General features: G+C 37.9%; 2 protein-coding genes across 5 annotated transcripts; one reads left to right on the top strand and one right to left on the bottom strand.

Annotated features, from left to right (window-relative positions):
- Positions 1-2,282: 2,282 nt before the first annotated feature.
- On the top strand, positions 2,283-9,960 carry LOC115699415 (tyrosine aminotransferase). Of its 4 annotated transcripts, XM_030626808.2 has the most exons (7): positions 2,310-2,764; positions 2,862-3,201; positions 3,284-3,502; positions 3,737-3,796; positions 9,074-9,229; positions 9,314-9,407; positions 9,526-9,960. In XM_030626808.2, the coding sequence occupies exons 1-7, from the start codon at positions 2,400-2,402 to the stop codon at positions 9,642-9,644; spliced, it is 1,353 nt and encodes a 450-aa protein (XP_030482668.2). In that variant the 5' UTR covers positions 2,310-2,399; the 3' UTR covers positions 9,645-9,960. The 4 variants fall into 4 exon arrangements, with proteins under 4 accessions (XP_060957926.1, XP_030482667.2, XP_030482668.2 ...); XM_030626807.2 differs by lacking the exons at positions 9,074-9,229; positions 9,314-9,407; positions 9,526-9,960 and adding exons at positions 4,402-5,374; positions 5,554-5,794 and having other exon boundaries at positions 2,292-2,764; XM_061101943.1 differs by lacking the exons at positions 9,074-9,229; positions 9,314-9,407; positions 9,526-9,960 and adding an exon at positions 4,402-6,769 and having other exon boundaries at positions 2,283-2,764.
- A 553-nt stretch (positions 9,961-10,513) lies between these two features.
- LOC115699416 (nicotianamine aminotransferase 1) lies at positions 10,514-13,576 on the bottom strand. Its single transcript, XM_030626809.2, has 7 exons — positions 13,094-13,576; positions 11,945-12,284; positions 11,650-11,868; positions 11,475-11,534; positions 11,245-11,400; positions 11,068-11,161; positions 10,514-10,978 (listed from the first exon to the last, which is right to left on the bottom strand). Exons 1-7 carry the CDS (start codon positions 13,273-13,275, stop codon positions 10,860-10,862), a joined length of 1,170 nt encoding a protein of 389 aa, XP_030482669.2. The 5' UTR covers positions 13,276-13,576; the 3' UTR covers positions 10,514-10,859.
- Between the last annotated feature and the right edge of the window lie 3,558 nt (positions 13,577-17,134).

Genomic DNA, 17,134 nt, shown 5'->3' with positions numbered 1-17,134 from the left:
ATAAGAATTTACTTTTTTATGACATAAATAAATAACATCACGGGGTTATGAATTTTTTTTTAAATTTTTTTTTATATTTATATAAGTTTTTTTATGTCATTTTTGTAAAAAAATGTAGAAATCCTATATTTATAAAACAATAATAAGTTTCGCCAGAAAAGTTATTGGTACTGAACAAGTTACTAGAAAAGTCACCGGACTAGTCACAGTCACCGGAAAAGTCGTTGGAAAGAAACTGTTGCCGAAAAAGTCACTAGAAAAGTCATTAGAAGTAGATGTCTCAAATATAAATAAAAATAGATTCAGTTCTATAACATAATAAATAAAAATAAGTACCACAAAATAACTGAAACCGGTTATAATTAAATTATAATCAGTTTTGTAACATAATGCATAAAAACAAATAACATAAAACAACTCAAACTAGTTATAATTAAAATAGAACCGATTTTATAACATTGTTATAATGAATAAAAATAAATAACACGAAATAATTCAAACTAGCTATAATTAAAATAAAACCAGTTATATAACATAATGAATGAGTATTTTTAGGGTAAATATGGTATGAGTGTAATTATTTGGTGGGTTGGAGCATGTTGAATGGATGTTTTTGCTTGAGTTATTTTATTTAACTGCTTTTTGTGTGTGAGTTTTTGTCTTAGTTGCTTTACGAAACCAGTATTTTTGTCTCAAATTCTTAACTAATTGATAAATATAATCGGTTTCTTTATATTATATTTGAGTTATTGTGTGTTATTATTTGTGTTTATTTGTTTTGTTATGAAACCGATTCTTTTCATATTTATGCCTCAATATTTTTTGGAATTGATCTTCACTTTTTTTTTTTAAAAAAAAAAAATTACAGCTGGTTTTATGAGGTATTATGTATTATGAGGTATTTTGTTGTAGAACTAGTTTTATTTTTAATTTATATTTCAGTGTTATTTTCTCTCTCTTTTTAATTGTAATCGGTTTAAGTTATTGCATGTTACTTGTTTGTATTCATTATGTTATATAACCGGTTCTATTTAGCTATAACCGATTTGAGTTATTTTCGTGTTATTTGTTCTTATTCATTATAACACTATTATAGAACTAGTTTTATTTTGATTATAACTGGTTTGAGTTATTTTGCGTTATTTGTTTTTATTCATTATATTACAGAACCAACTATATTTTAATTATAGTTGATTTGAGTTATTTATTTTTATCCAAAGGATAATTACAGAAGGCACCATCTTTTGTAAACAAATTATATTTTTACGTTTAAAGATTTTATTTTATTTTATTTTATATTTTTATGGTTTTCCATAAAAACAACAAGAAAACTACACAAAAGTAACATGATAATAACATCTAAATAACAACAAAAAATAACATAAAAATAACAAAAAATCAACAACAAATTAACAAGAGTACAACATAAAAAGACCGTATTTTCTGTAATTAAAATTAAAAATTCGTAAAAATGTTTAAAATTCCGTGAAACTGTATTTTTGTAATTTTTTTGGTTATTTTTGTGTATTTGTGAAATAATCCCTTTATTCAATATGTTATAAAATCGGTTCTATTTTTATTTATATTTGAGACATCTACTTTTAGTGACTTTTCTAGTGATAGTGACTTTTTCGGTGATGACAAATTTTTCGGCAACAGTGATTTTTTCAAAAACTTTTTTGGTGATTTTTATAATAACTTTTCTAGTGACTTTTCCGGCGGCGAAGTGTGACTTTATTAAATTCATTTATTATTTTTTTTTCCTTATATTTTAAATTTTAATTATTTTTTAATCTCATATTTTTTATATTATTTATTTATGCCATATAGAAGTAAACTCTACTACATTTTTTTATATTTATAAAACAAAAACCTCAAATTATTATTGTAGTTCAAATGCCACTAATGTGACCCATTTAGTAACATTTCACTTTACCTCACTTGGGTGATGGCCATATCTTACACTTTTCCTACAAATGTTACAAAAACTATAAACTATATAATTGTGTCATTTAGTTTAATAAATATCTCAAGTGTATTGGCAAAGAATGCTCTTAAGTAATGAGTTGAGAGGTCTTAAGCATTTGAAACTTTTTATGATTAAGCATTTGGAACTTGTTATGATCCACAAATGATAATTTTTGATGAACAGAAAAGGGAAAGAATCTTCAAAGGGTGGTTTTTGACACACACTAAAAAACAAAAATGGTGCCATTTGATATAAGAGGAATGCTAAAGACTCTTTATATTACACGTTCTTTTACACTCTTTTGATATTTTTTCTTGAATTCTAGCATAGTTCCAATATAAAATAATTCCTCAACTATTAAATTATTATTAATATACAGCCAATAGAATTAAGTCATTGAGTTTCTTTCCGTAAAAAAGAATCTATTCATATGCAGCTGTTGCACTCAATAAACAAAAAACAATCTCTTTTGCGTGCACTACCACTCAACACAAAAGAAAAGAAAATGGAGATTAAGGGGTCAAGGGAATGGAACTTTGGTGTGGAGGAAGAAGAGCAAGGCAACACCGCTTCAGCCGTCACAGTCCGGGGAGTTCTCAATACCTTGTACCAAAATATAAGAAAAGATGATAATAACACACCTGTGGATGTGGTCATCCCTATTGGCCATGGTGACCCTTCTAACTTCCCTTGCTTTCGCACTCCCCCCACTGCTGAAGATGCCGTTGTCAACGCCCTCCGTTCAGCCAACTTTAACTCCTATTCCTACACCAATGGTCTCCCATCGGCTAGAAAGTACTGCTGAATTTCTCCATTCATCCATTACTAACATTTTATCACCTTATTTTGGACCATTTATACTAACGACTTTTTGAGTATTGAAATGTAACAGGGCTATTGCAGAGTACCTATCCCAGGATGTTCCAAACAAGTTAACCGTGGATGATGTTTTTGTCACACTTGGATGCATACAAGCTATAGAAATGATAATAACAGCCCTTGCTCGTCCTGGTGCCAATGTTCTTTTTCCAAGGCCGGGATTTCCCTACTATGAAGCCCGGGCTGCCTCGAGCAAGCTTGAAGTTCGTCACTATGACCTTATTCCCGAACAAGGATGGGAGGTTGATCTGCAACATGTTGAAGCTCTTTCGGATGAGAATACTGTTGCCATGGTCGTGATTAATCCTGGAAATCCATGTGGAAGTGTTTACAATGCCCAGCATTTGGAGAAGGTTAATTGGTCAAAATATTCACACTGTTGGAATTGTGATTTTCTGATAAACTTCTCTCAAAATTTGTTGTGTATTGTGTTAGATTGCAGAGACGGCAAGGAAGCTTAGATTTGTTGTGGTTGCTGATGAAGTTTATGCTCATATTTGTTTTGGAAGTACACCATTTATTCCTATGGGAGTTTATGCATCCATTGTACCTGTTCTAACGCTCGGCTCTATATCAAAGAGATTGGGTGTACCTGGTTGGCGTCTTGGTTGGATTGTGACAAATGATCCTGATGGCATCCTCAAAAAATCTGGGGTCCTCTCTCTCTCTCTCTCTCTCTCTCTCTCTCTCTCTCTCTCTCTCTCTCTCTGTGTGTCTTGTTATTGACTATTGTGTGTGCATGGGCCTGTTTAGGTGTCTTTATATTCAAAACATGTAACTTTTTTGCACACACACAAACATTAGAAGTACCCCCATTTTGTTTAAAATCAAGCAGAGTTGTATGGCATAGTTTCTGATATCAAAAACTTGCTTTTTTTTCCCTCTCAGCTAACCAGGAAAATCATCAATTGTCTCGATATCTCAACTGATCCTGTGACCTTCATTCAGGTATCAAATTCAAGATGCGTCCATAATTACATAATTCGGTGATGAGATAGGAATTTTATTTAGTCATCCTTTTTATGGCATTCCATTTAGTTTAGTGTCAGTAGGAAGATCATTTAACTTGTAATTAAAGTGGCAATGGGACACAAGAAATATTCGAAAAAAAGAAAAAGAAAAACACAATTATCTTACATTGATAACCAACTAACTGATGTTGGTTAGAGTCTGTTAGTTTCAGTTGTTCCACTTGTCTATTTTCTGTTATTTTCTGTTATGTTTGTTTAGCTTGTAACTCTGTATATAAACGTTTGCTTCAGTAATAAAATCATTCAAGTTTTTTTCTTCAATTACTTTCAAGAAAACACACTCTGTTTTCTCTCTCTCTCTCGTTCTCTCTCTGCTATAATTCTTCATGGTATCAGAGCCATTGACTAACGTCAATGGCTTCTTCCGGTGACCACTCGTCTCAAGCTGGAGCTTCCGATCCTGTCAGTGTGCCGGCTCAGTCCTCCTCGATGGCACAGAATTGGAATCCCTTCTCAAATTCTCTCACTGCTTCTCTGACTTTGAAGCTTGATCGCTCAAACTTTCTTTCATGGAAATCGCAGGTCATACCCACGGTGATCGGTCATGATCTTGATGAATTGCTTCTCAGCGATTCAGCTCCTCCTGATAAACTCATAATTGGCAACGACAATCCTTTGTATCTGCAATGGCGTCGCAAGGATCAATTGTTGTTGTCCTGGCTCCGATCCTCAATGACAGAGGGAATCTTGGCCACTGTTGCATGCTACTCCACTTCGCGCTCTGTTTGGAAGGCACTTGAACAGAAGTTTGCTAGCCAATCTAAGGCAAGATTACTTCAACTTAAATGTCAACTAACCAATCTACAGAAAGGTAATCTGTCAATTTCAGATTATGTTGACAAAATTAAGTTTGTATGTGATTCTTTAGCCATTGCTGGACATCCAGTTAATGATTTTGATTTAATCCTGCACTTGCTTAATGGGCTTGGTCCCGAGTTTGATTCTGTGGTGTCTAGTATTACCTCTCGAAGTGAAAACTTGTCTCTGGAAGAAGTTCAAGCTCTCTTGATGTCCCATGAATCAAGACTTGAAAGACACACCACGGTTTTGGACATCTCTACGAAAATGGCTGCAAACCTTACTTTGGGATCAAGAACTGGGGGTAACAGACATTATCACAATACTGGAAAGGGTCAACATACGGATAATGCTGGAAAAACTGGTAATCGTGGCTATGGATTCAGATCTGTCAATAACAACAGGCCTTTGTGTCAAGTGTGTATGAGGTTTGGACACACAGCAGCTACTTGTCACTATAGATATGACAGAAATTGGGTCACTCCAAAAGCTCCCCACCCTCAGCCCCAAGCAAACCTTGCTGAACACACCATCGATTATGATCCTCAAGCATTTCTTGCTCAAACAGTTCCGGATTTTGGTGATGATGAAGGCTGGTATGTGGATACTGGTGCAACAAATCATATTGCTCAGTCTACTGATAATCTTGAATCTATCATTCCTTATTCTGGCCAAGAAACCGTAGCTGTGGCTAATGGTAAGAAACTGATTATTTCTAACATTGGTAAAGCTACTCTTTCTTCCAAATCTTGTTCTTTAAATCTTGATTCTGTTTTACAAATTCCTACTATCACTAAAAATTTGGTTAGTGTTTCAAAGCTTACTAATGATAATAATGTTTTCTTGGAATTTCATAAAACTTGTTGTTTTGTAAAGGACAAGGAAACGGGGGCTGTCTTACTCAAGGGCAAAATTAAAGATGGTCTCTATCTCTTAGGGGATGATAGTTCAAATCTCTCTCAAAAGGCTCTTCAGGTGCATTTGGCTACTGCTGCTAGTCCATCTGTTTTCAGTTTGTGTCAAAATAAAAATTGTACTCAAGATTGTACCTTGGTTGACTCTTCAACCTCTACTTGTAATAATCAAGATAATAAAGAGTCATTTTCTTTCTCTCCAACTGTGTACAATTCTACAGCTTTCATTGCTCAAACTCTCACTGATGTTAATGTTTGGCACACAAAACTTGGGCACCCTGCACCTGATACTTTAAGAAAAATCCTCACCAAAGCCAATATTGCTTGTTCACTTAAAGATCTTAAGTTTTGCAAAGCATGTCAACTAGGCAAAAATCATAGATTACCTTTTCCTCTATCTCAATCTCGAGCAACTCAACCTCTTGCTCTTGTGCACACTGATTTGTGGGGTCCCTCCCACATTCTATCTAAAGAAAACTATAGATACTATATTGTTTTCATAGATGATTATAGTAGGTTTTCTTGGATTTTCCCTCTTTCAATCAAATCTCAAGCCTTTGAAACCTTTATAAAATTTAAAAGCCTTGTTGAAAAACAATTCAATCTTCCCATCAAAGCTGTCCAAGCTGATGGTGGGGGAGAATTCAGACCTTTTGAGAGATTTTTAGCAGATCAAGGCATTAGATTTCAGCAACCATGTCCCCATACACATGAACAAAATGGTAGGGTTGAAAGAAAGCATAGGCATATCACTGAAACCGGTCTAACTCTTCTTGCTCAAGCTGGTCTTGATCTTTCTTATTGGTGGTTTGCGTTTCAATGTGCAACTCTCTCTATTAATCGAATGCCTACTTCGATTCTTCACCATATCAGTCCTTTTGAGTGTCTATTTCATGAAATCCCTGATTATCACATTCTTAAGCCTTTTGGCTGTGCTTGCTATCCACATCTAAGACCTTATCATCATCATAAACTTGAACTCAGATCTGAAGAATGTTTGTTTCTTGGTTATTCACCCAAACATAAAGGTTATGTTTGTGAAAATGCTACTCACTTTTAATGAATTATTATTTCCTACTACTAACAATACTCCTACTGTTGCTAAAGAAACAACTGAAACTGCTGGCTGTCCTACTATGCAATTTTCTACTGGTTTTCCACAGGTTTTCAGGTCTGATGTACCACTTATTTCAGCTGCTTCCTCATTCAATTCTGGTGCTGGTACTGTTCCAACTGCATTCGAAAATGCTACTCCTACTGCTTCTACTAATGTCAGCAACTCTGTACCACTTAACTCACCAGAACATGTGACTGCAACTGAACCAACTGATGCAACTCTTGCTACAGCACCTGAACCAACTGCTGCAACTCTTGCTACAGCACCTGTGCAACATTCTGTACCAGTTCTTCCTATATCTAATGCAGCAGTTTCAACAATACCAAGAACTCATTCTATGGTAACTAGATCTATGCGAGGTATATACAAACCCAAAGCTTATATGGCCACTAAGCATAGACTACCTGAGTCTCTCATACCTCGAGAGCCTAAATCTGTGAAGTCAGCTCTTAAAGATCCTATCTGGAATCGATCTATGTCAAGTGAATTCTATGCTCTCAAAGCAAGAGGAACTTGGACTCTTGTGCCTTATGAATCTCATATGGTCCTAATAGACAACAAATGGGTTTTTCGGGTTAAGTTAAATGCAGATGGGAGTCTTGATAAGTGTAAATCAAGATTGGTAGCACGTGGATATCTTCAACAACCGGGCATTGACTTTGAGGACACATTTAGTCCGGTCGTTAAACCTGTCACGGTCAGGTTAGTTCTTACTCTTGCTGTCCATTTTAATTGGGAAGTAAGGCAATTAGATGTGTCAAATGCTTTTCTATATGGGGATCTTAATGAGACGGTTTATATGACCCAACCAAAAGGCTTTATTGATTCTCAATATCCCCATTATGTGTGCAAACTAAACAAGGCTATCTATGGGTTGAAACAAGCGCCTAGAGCTTGGAATGACAAGCTTAAAACCACCTTGTTCAGCTGGGGTTTTACAGCTTCTCGTGCTGATACTTCCTTGTTCCTCTATGGCTCGGGTCCTAATCAAATAATACTCCTAGTCTATGTTGATGACATATTAATCACAGGGCCTAATCCAAGTCTTATACAAAGATTTATAAGTGATCTTAATGCAGCCTTTTCTCTTAAAGACATGGGTGAAGTCCACTACTTTCTTGGAGTTGAGATTCATAGAAATGAAAGTGGAATGTCATTATCCCAAAGCAAATACATAACAGACCTTCTTGTGAAAGTTCATCTTGAAGGTGCTAAGGTGTGTTCTAGTCCCACAAGCTCTTCACATAAACTGTCTCTTAAGGAAGGGACTCCTTTTGAAGATAGAACTCTTTATAGAAGCACGGTTGGCGCATTGCAATATCTAACTCTCACTAGACCCGACGTTGCATTTATCATAAACAAGCTATCACAGTTCATACATGCCCCAACTACCACTCATTGGGAAGCATGTAAACGGCTTCTACGATACTTAAAAGGGACCATTACTCACGGCTTGTTTCTATCTCCAGCAGCTAGATTATCTATTGAAGCTTACTCCGATGCTGATTGGGCAAGTTGCCCTGATGATCGTCGCTCTACCGGTGGTTATGCTATCTTTTTGGGACCAAATCTTATCTCTTGGTCTGCTAAGAAACAGCAGGTGGTTGCTCGGTCTTCCACTGAATCAGAATTTCGTGCTCTAGCTAATACGGCTGCTGAGTTAAAGTGGCTGCAATCTCTTTTTACAGAGTTACAGGTGGTCTTAGCTGATATTCCCATTATTTGGGTGGACAATCAAGGTGCTGCAGCCTTAGCTGCTAATCCGGTCTTTCATGCCCGCTGCAAACACATCGAAATAGACCAACATTTTGTTTGTGATCAGATTCTCAACAATGAAGTTTCTGTTAGATATGTCCCCTCTGTCGATCAAATTGCTGATATACTCACCAAGTCTCTGCCTAAAGACCGGTTTCACTACCTCAAAAAACAAACTCAAAGTGTCTTCCTCCCCTTTTCGTTTGAGGGGGGATGATAACCAACTAACTGATGTTGGTTAGAGTCTGTTAGTTTCAGTTGTTCCACTTGTCTATTTCTGTTATTTTCTGTTATGTTTGTTTAGCTTGTAACTCTGTATATAAACGTTTGCTTCAGTAATAAAATCATTCAAGTTTTTTTCTTCAATTACTTTCAAGAAAACACACTCTGTTTTCTCTCTCTCGTTCTCTCTCTGCTATAATTCTTCATACATAGTGTTTTCATCAGTTGAAATTAAGAGATATGCCTAAAAGGGGATAATTCATATATATTCTCTTAACTTGCGTATAGACTGTCTTTCTAAACTCAGTTGTAAGATATCAAGTATGATCATTTATGTTTTTGACTTTTGTTCCAGCCTTAAAAGTGAACAATGTGGTTCATGTTTCAGGGTGCAATTCCTGATATGCTTCAGAATACTACCAAGGAGTACTATTCAAAAATTGTTGCGATTGTCAAAGAAGCTGCAGAGATATGCTACTCTAAAATAAAAAATAATCCTGTCATTGATTGTCCACACAAGCCAGAAGGCTCAATGTTTGTGATGGTAAGTAGCATTAAGTAGTTTACTGTAACTCTACTGTTTTAGCCACTGAAATTATCGTTCTGAAGCACCTAAGTTGTATCTCAGGTAAAGCTTAATGTTTCTTTGTTGGCTGACATAAATGATGATTTGGAGTTCTGTCTCAAGCTTGCACAAGAAGAATCAGTCATAGTTATGCCTGGTAAGTTTACTGTTTTCTCTGTTTTGTTGGAAGACATAAACAATTACCATTTATACTAAATCTTGTTGAAGCTATATGGTTTATAGGTGTTGTAAGTGACATTTGGGTATTCTTGCAGGGGTAGCATTGGGGATGAAGAATTGGCTGCGAATAACTTTTGCCATTGAACCTTCACTTCTTGAAGATGGTCTTCAAAGGATAGAAGTCTTTTGCCATAGGCATGCAAAGAAGCAATAAGATTTTTATTGTATGTGTCTTGAAAATGCTGGTGGGGTGGGAGGTTAAACAGTTTATATCAGAAAACTATCATCAGCTTAACTAATAAAAACTAAACTGTTGTCCCAATATATTTGAATAAAATAAGGGTTGTTTGAGATGATCAACTTTTTGTTGATCTTGTATGAAATGGGGGATTTACAACTTTGTATTTCATCTCATGCTCTTGGTGTTGGAGCTCTACAACTATCATCAGCATTAATGCATGGTTTCTTGTAATCAACATTGTAATGAAATGATGATTACAATTCCAATCTTTACTTAGTTTGCCTTTAAACTTAGTAATGGCATTTCATTGTAATGACTTACATCACTGGTATGAACTCTTATACCTCATGAATCTTCATTACAATTATTTAAAATGACTATCTTACTTTTATTTTATACTTTTTCTTACTAAAGTGAAGATAATTTTATAAATTTACCGCCTATTTCAATATTCATTTTAACAATAAATTAAACATAACAATTATTAATTCTTATTCCATTACAATTACCATTCTATTCTACCAAACCAAACACCGATGGAGCCATTCAGATGTTCCAATATGTTTGGGGTCAGTAGTTTTTCAATGATCTCATGATACCTGTTGTTTGTAATATTTACACTTCATAGCCTTACATAAAATTTGTGTGGCTTTGTATCAGCTCAGACACAATTTTAGTACGGCTAATTCATATCCCATCGTGCATTATTATTTCTCATATATGTAATTTAGAAGCGTATAACAACTATTAAAGGCTTTTCTTTTTTGACGATTTCACATGTTTTCCCATGTTTTTTTTTAGTCCACATTTGGTGTTAAATGGGAAATAATTCCTAGAAAAAATCCTGGAAGGAGCAAGCAGATGATAAGATCAACCAACAGTGTTGTTGATCACAATCAAATTGCTTATAAAAATCTTATAATTTATTGGCAAATGGTTTGTCTAAAGACTCTAAACAGCTCTTAGGAGAATGCGTTCCAAGTTGAACTCAAACAGATGAATTCATATTAGGATGACATTTGAATGGAGGTAATGAAATGAAATAGAATGGAAATGAAATAATTTTATCAATTTTTTTTAAGCATTTTAAATCTGATTTCATTCTATACTTAATACTTATTCTCATTTCTATTTTAATGTTTTCATTCCTTTCTAACCATAAGCTACCTAAGATCTGTAGTAAAAATATCATGGCTTCTTGGCATGCCTTTGGCAGAAAACTTTTAGTCTCCCAAGAGCATCTTCAAGACAAGGAAGCTCAGCGGCGAAAGTGATTCGAACCCAGTTTTTCAGCCCAACAACAACACCTGATTATGAACCTTTATGTCAGCACAGTTACATGTTTTGAGGATAATTTATGTAATCTCACAGTAAAGATAAAATGAATATTTTTTACCTGGCAGGAAAATTACAGATTCCTCTTTGGCTAGCTTCAGACAAAAGTCTACATCATCGACAACGTTTTCTAGTAGTGGTAAGTTTATCTTAACCTGTTAATAGCTAACACTGTTAGTAATCCTTAAGGTATGAATATAGCAAAAATATTGTCATACAGTATTTACTATTTCCTCACCATAACAGCCATGGATCCTTCAGGTTTTTGTGGACAAGTGAGGCACGGAATTGCCTCTATTGCTTCATACAAAAACTCTGCAGCTTCTCTCATTATGTTCTTAATATTCAAAAAGAATTCATTGTTTGTTTTCTCAAGAATCTGAGGAACTGCTCCCTGAAAAACACAAGTGATATCAGTTTTCATTTTCTTCTGCTCAAGAGACAAGAAGATAGAATTGAATCAAGTACCTGAACGAAGGTTGCAGGGTCACTGGTGATGTTCAGGCAGTTGTTAATGCTCTCCACTATCTATAAAGAAGAGAGTAAAGTTATATTTCATTTAGTGAAAATGAAATTCCAATCTGTTCATCAAAGACAAAGTCCATGATTAAAAAGTTTTAAGAATCAAAGAAAATAAACGAACCCCAGTTTTTATAAGGATGCCATTGGGGTCGTTTGTGACAATCCAACCAAGTCTCCAACCAGGAACAATCCATCTCTTTGATATGGAGCCAAGTGTAAGAACTGGAACTATTGATGCAAACTCTCCCATAGCCACAAATGGATTACTCCCAATCACCAAGTGTCCATAAACCTCATCAGCAATCACCAAAATTCCAAGCTTCCTAGCTGTTTCAGCAATCTACATATACAAAAACTTCAAGACTAATAACACATACAACATAATTAAGAGTGAAATTTCATGATCACTACCTAACCTTTTTCAGATGCTTGTATTTATAGACACTTCCACAAGGATTACTGGGATTAATTATAACAATTGCTGCAGTGTTGTCATCAGCTAGAGCTTCAACAGAATCAAGATCCACTTCCCAACCCTTTTCTGGAACAAGATCGAAATGGCGAACTTGGAGCTTTTCGTATGCAGCTCTAGCTTCATATTGTGGGTAGCCTGGTCTTGGCAGTAGAATGTTGGCTCCCGGCTGTGCCAAAACTGATATAACAAGTTCTATTGCTTGTGTGCAACCTGATGTGAGGTAAACATCATCTTCTGATAATTTGTACGAGAGGTCACTTGAGAGGTACTCTGCAATCGCTCTGTTTACATATACCAATTACACATAAATCGGATTTGATTGAAAAATTTAAAATATACCAATTCGACGTTGATTGAAGAAAATTATATACATTAATACTTTAATATAAAAAATTAATAATTAAAAGTTTAATACATACAATATAAATATATATTAAAATTTAATAAATCAAATATATATTTTATTTTTATGTGTAAAAGAACTATAATTTAAAACAAAATTAATATTTATTTCAACATATAATATTTTTTGAATTTTTTAGTTGTTATTTTATTTATTTTAATATATTATTGAAGACTAAAAATTAATAATTTATTTTATTTTGTTGTTAATTAATTAAAAAAAATATTTTTTAATAAATATTAAATAATTTAATATTAAATAATAACCAATTCAAAATAACCATAATAAATTCAATTAGATTTGAGTTATGGTGCAAATTATATTGGATCTAAAATATAAAATCTACGCTTAGTGCGAATGAAATGCACTATGAACAAAATAGTGAAATTAGATTTAGATAAACACCATAATTCAAATTTATAAGTTCAACAAACGTGACTTTCTTGGGATTACACATCATATATATTACCTAAAACATTCACCTATAATTCATTTTCATCACTAGATATGTATAATATATAAATATATTTTTTTACTGAATAATAAGAAAAATAATAATTTCTTCCAAGTAGTTCACATAAGCCTTCAAAAATAAAAAATAAAAAGTTACTAGACAACACATCTGTAATCAATACTAGTAGTGGATCTGAAAATGTATGGTAAATAAACATATAATAATAAAGCTACCTCCTGGCCTGAGGGACGCCAACTGTGGGAGAATAAGAATTGAAATTGGAAGATCGGAGAGCGTCGACGGCGGCTTCGACAGCGGCGGGGGTGGTCTGAAAGCTGGGAAACTCAGTGGGGTCACCACGGCCGAGCATAATGGTTGGGCGCTGATCATTTGGGGTCAGATTTTTCCAAAGCATGTTGAGAACTCCTCGGACAGAGATTGCAGAGGTATTGAGTTGTTTGTTGCCTTGGAACTTCCATTCATCATCGGATGTGTTATAGTGAGATTTCTCTCACCTAGAAACTCGAGACCAGACTCCTCCTTGAAGGACACGTGTATCCAGACTTCCAGTGAAGGCTGAAATGTCCATGAGAGGCTTCTCGAAGTTTAGACCTCGCCCAGGATAAAACCAGCGAGGTATCGCGGATGCGACTTAATTCACACCGCATAACCGTAATCCTCATCATACAGGGTAGACCCAACTCGCATATGTCAGAACATGTGCGAGTACCTCCCTCTATACCTCCGCGGCAAGTATAGAGGCCAATGCCCTATGATGCAGTTTTGGTCCCAACGACCCAATAGCCCTAACGGACCAATGTAAGTTCGCATGTCCAGATGCTACCAACTTCAGCATGCGACGTCTGTAACGAGCGATCACCTAAGGACGCAGACGTTCCAAACGTACGTGCGACCCTACGAACTCAACAGACGGAACACGAACGGTCAACTCGCAGATGCGAAGGACGCATACGTTGATGAGTTCAGTAACTGTCATATATTTATTAATGTTAACGTTGTCTGAGTTTAGTCATGACAATTTAATGTGTAAATAATGGATTAACAATAAATGTGATCCTCATGTAACCGATTGGGCACCTGCTTTGTATATAAAGGGGTGATCCACCGTGAAAATGCACCGACGAATCCCTTGCTACAGTGGACTAAGCAGAACAAAATCTGACTGAACCACTATATTTCATTGTCTTCTGTATTCTTTCCGGCTTTGTTGTCTGTTCTCGCATTCCTACTTGAGTACTCGCCGTTTTAGGTTGAATACTCGCATTTATCATCTTTCAAATAATTCTATCTTTTACCAGCTAAATTACACTTCTTGGTGTTGTGAAATTCTAGTAACAACATTTGGCGCCGTCTGTGGGAACTGATTGTAAGATTTTATTTACCTCAAAGAACATCACTCAACATGGCTGGAAATCACGCTAACAGAGCTAACAATGAATCCATCAACATTGGAACGATGAGCGTACCATTGCCTGGAACCGGAGTGCCGCCTGTAGACGTCATCAACGGCGGGGTAGGGAGGAGCAACATCGGACCACTCAACCCGTTTCCGAAACAAGCTGGTCCTCGAGCCGAGGCACATCCACACCGCCGGCAACCATGCACTTTCCCCCTGTCACCCGGTGGTCGTGTCCGAAGGAATGGTCCGGCTCACGACCGATCAATACGCCGCAATCCAGATCGGTGCCGAGCACTACAAGCCGAGGTAGACGGACAGAGTCGCGCTCGACACCCTCCTCGGGTCCCTGCCGTTCATAATGAAAACCCTCAGGTAACAGTTTCTCGACGTCAAACTAACCGTGTACGCAGGGAGCGAAGAACTGATCCTGAAATCTTGGATTTGAATCACCCGACGTCGAGAGACCAATATGCAAGGTTGCCTAACCAGAGCACACGAACCGACGAGGATCCCGAGCGCCGCAACCCTCGCAGTCGTCATCCCCGAGATAACGACGCAGAATCAGCCTCTTCATCCTCGCATAACCGCACTCCAAGCAGATATACGAGGTCTGGCTCTGTGCAAACACAGCAGGGAGGACGCTACCGTGTACACCGAGGTGATCTGCGTGATCATCTCAATGCAGTCTTTAGGGCGCGCTCCCGCGGCCCGCGCAACACGGAGACACTCCATGATCCCCATATGGGCGATCAGGGTGTCAACGCAGTTGCCAACCCGCCTATCGCGCCGATCGCGACCACAGGGATTAATATCCCTTCAAACCTTGCCGCAGTGGCTGCGAGCCCCACTGTTGTAGCGACTCCACCTCCCCGCGACAGGAGGAATCGATCAAAGTATGCTTCTGCAAGCTTTGAAAATGCTCGAACAGCAGCGTAAGCCCGTATACAAGCTGCACGGCACCTCGCCGTTTACCGCAGAAGTGCGACAGGCCCAACTTCCGAAGGGATTCCGTTTATCTGAATCCCTCAAATATAAAGGTACTTCTAACCCCTTAGACTACCTAGAGAAATTTAACACCATAATGGAAGTGGACGAGTGCCGCAACTCGCGAAGTGTCGCATTCTCGCGGCTACGGCCGGAAGAGAATGCCCATGATTGGTTCACCCAATTACCAGAGGCATCGATATCGACATGGGAGAACTTCGTCGATCTATTTCTCACACACTTCCAGGCCACGATGACGTATAGGCCACCCTATACGACTTTGGCAAACATCAAGCAAGAATCTGGTGAGTCTTTGCAGAATTATTTCAAGCGTTTTAACGCTGAGGTAACAAAAGTTGAGAAGGCTCCCGAGTCTTCGCTTGTTTGCATGTTAATAACAGGTGTCCTGCCAAGAACCGACTTCTGGAAAGAGCTACAGGCCCGAAGACCAGAATCCTTGGTAGAATTCTTCGCCATGGCCGAACCTCATAAGAGAATCGAGAACTCCCTGGCGGAATTGGAAAAGGGCAAGAACAAGAGGCGATCACCCATACCGCGGTCGCGATCCCGCCGGTCCGCGAGGAAAGAATTCCAGGGCCGAAGCCCCGAAGACGCAAATCCACGCAAACCACGGAGCCCGAAGTTGGCCAAGTCGCCTCCCAAAAAGGAGTCCTCGCCCAAAAGAAAAGGAGGACCTCGCTTCGTCAATTATACTGAACTCGCCGTCCCTCGAGACCACATCTATGCGGTTGAAGAAAGGAACGGCGTCTTCAAGAAGCCGCCCCCCATCAGGGGAAATCGCGACCGAAGAGACCCCAAGAAGTTCTGTAAGTACCACAAGGATATCGGTCACACTACCCTTGAATGTTGGGTCTTGCAGGACGAGATTGAAGAATTGATCAGAAGGGGAAAATTCGACAAGTATAGAAGAAACGAGGAAAGTCATCCCCGAGCGGATGACAAAGGAGAAAATCAGAATGCGAGTGGCTCTAGAGCACCTCGCAATATCTTGACTATAATCGGAGGACCACACATCGCGGGCGACTCTCGCAAATCACAAGAACGGTATGCCAGAGAAGCCAAGGAAAAGCCGCTTACCAATGTGAACAATCTTGGTGAACGGCCAGAGAAGCTCTTCAAGAGAGACTGCGAGGACATTGTCTTCATGGAGAGCGATGCGAGATGGGTCCACCACCCGCATTCTGACGCACTTGTGATAATTGCCAATATAGGTGGAGATAACGTCCATCGCATATTGGTCGACAATGGAAGCTCGGTAAATTTACTGAACTTCCAAGCTTTCAAACAAATGGGGCTACAAGAAAAAGATTTGCGGCCCATGACATCGAGCATCTATGGCTTCACGGGAGATGTCATAGCTATAAAAGGGATGATCAAACTCCCAATCACTTTGGGAATCGGCTTCAATAACTGCCAAGTCGATGGCCGACTTCGCAGTAATTGATCAATATTCGGCATACAACGCCGTGATTGGACGGCCGATTCTAAAGGAGATGAAGATCGTAACTTCGATCTATCATCTAACAATGAAGTTCCCCACTCCCTCTGGAGTAGGATCAGTGAGGGGAGTCCAATCGACTCTCGAGAATGTTACAACGCAAATGTAAAGCTCGCGGAAAAAGGACGGTGAACGTTATCCACCTTTTGGACGCACCACCACCTCGCCAGGAAATCCTTCGGATCGAAGAGGTACCGCATATAGACAAACCAGACTTGGATCCGAGAATCCTTGATCACACGCCCGCAGCCCAAGCCGCAGAAGATACAATCGAGATATGGTCGGGATATCTCCACAGGTCATGTGTCATCGCTTGAACATTGACCCCGAAGTGCGAGGTGTCCGACAAAA

This window comes from Cannabis sativa, chromosome 8 (assembly GCF_029168945.1).
Source record: "Cannabis sativa cultivar Pink pepper isolate KNU-18-1 chromosome 8, ASM2916894v1, whole genome shotgun sequence".
NCBI lineage: Eukaryota > Viridiplantae > Streptophyta > Magnoliopsida > Rosales > Cannabaceae > Cannabis > Cannabis sativa.
The sequence above is the reverse complement of the archived record's forward strand: the minus strand, read 5'-3'. Positions and strand labels throughout refer to the sequence as shown.

Excerpts from the sequence above, each read along its gene's own strand:
- LOC115699415 (XM_061101943.1), top strand. The coding sequence starts at position 2,400 with ATGCAGCTGTTGCACTCAATAAACAAAAAACAATCTCTTTTGCGTGCA. Across the intron at positions 3,202-3,283 it reads ATGCCCAGCATTTGGAGAAG|ATTGCAGAGACGGCAAGGAA; the intron begins GTTAATTGGTCA and ends GTATTGTGTTAG. Across the intron at positions 3,503-3,736 it reads GCATCCTCAAAAAATCTGGG|CTAACCAGGAAAATCATCAA; the intron begins GTCCTCTCTCTC and ends TTTCCCTCTCAG.
- LOC115699416 (XM_030626809.2), bottom strand. The coding sequence starts at position 13,275 with ATGCTTTGGAAAAATCTGACCCCAAATGATCAGCGCCCAACCATTATG. Across the intron at positions 11,162-11,244 it reads AAGGATCCATGGCTGTTATG|GTTAAGATAAACTTACCACT; the intron begins GTGAGGAAATAG and ends AGCTATTAACAG. Across the intron at positions 10,979-11,067 it reads ATCTGTAATTTTCCTGCCAG|GTGTTGTTGTTGGGCTGAAA; the intron begins GTAAAAAATATT and ends GTTCATAATCAG.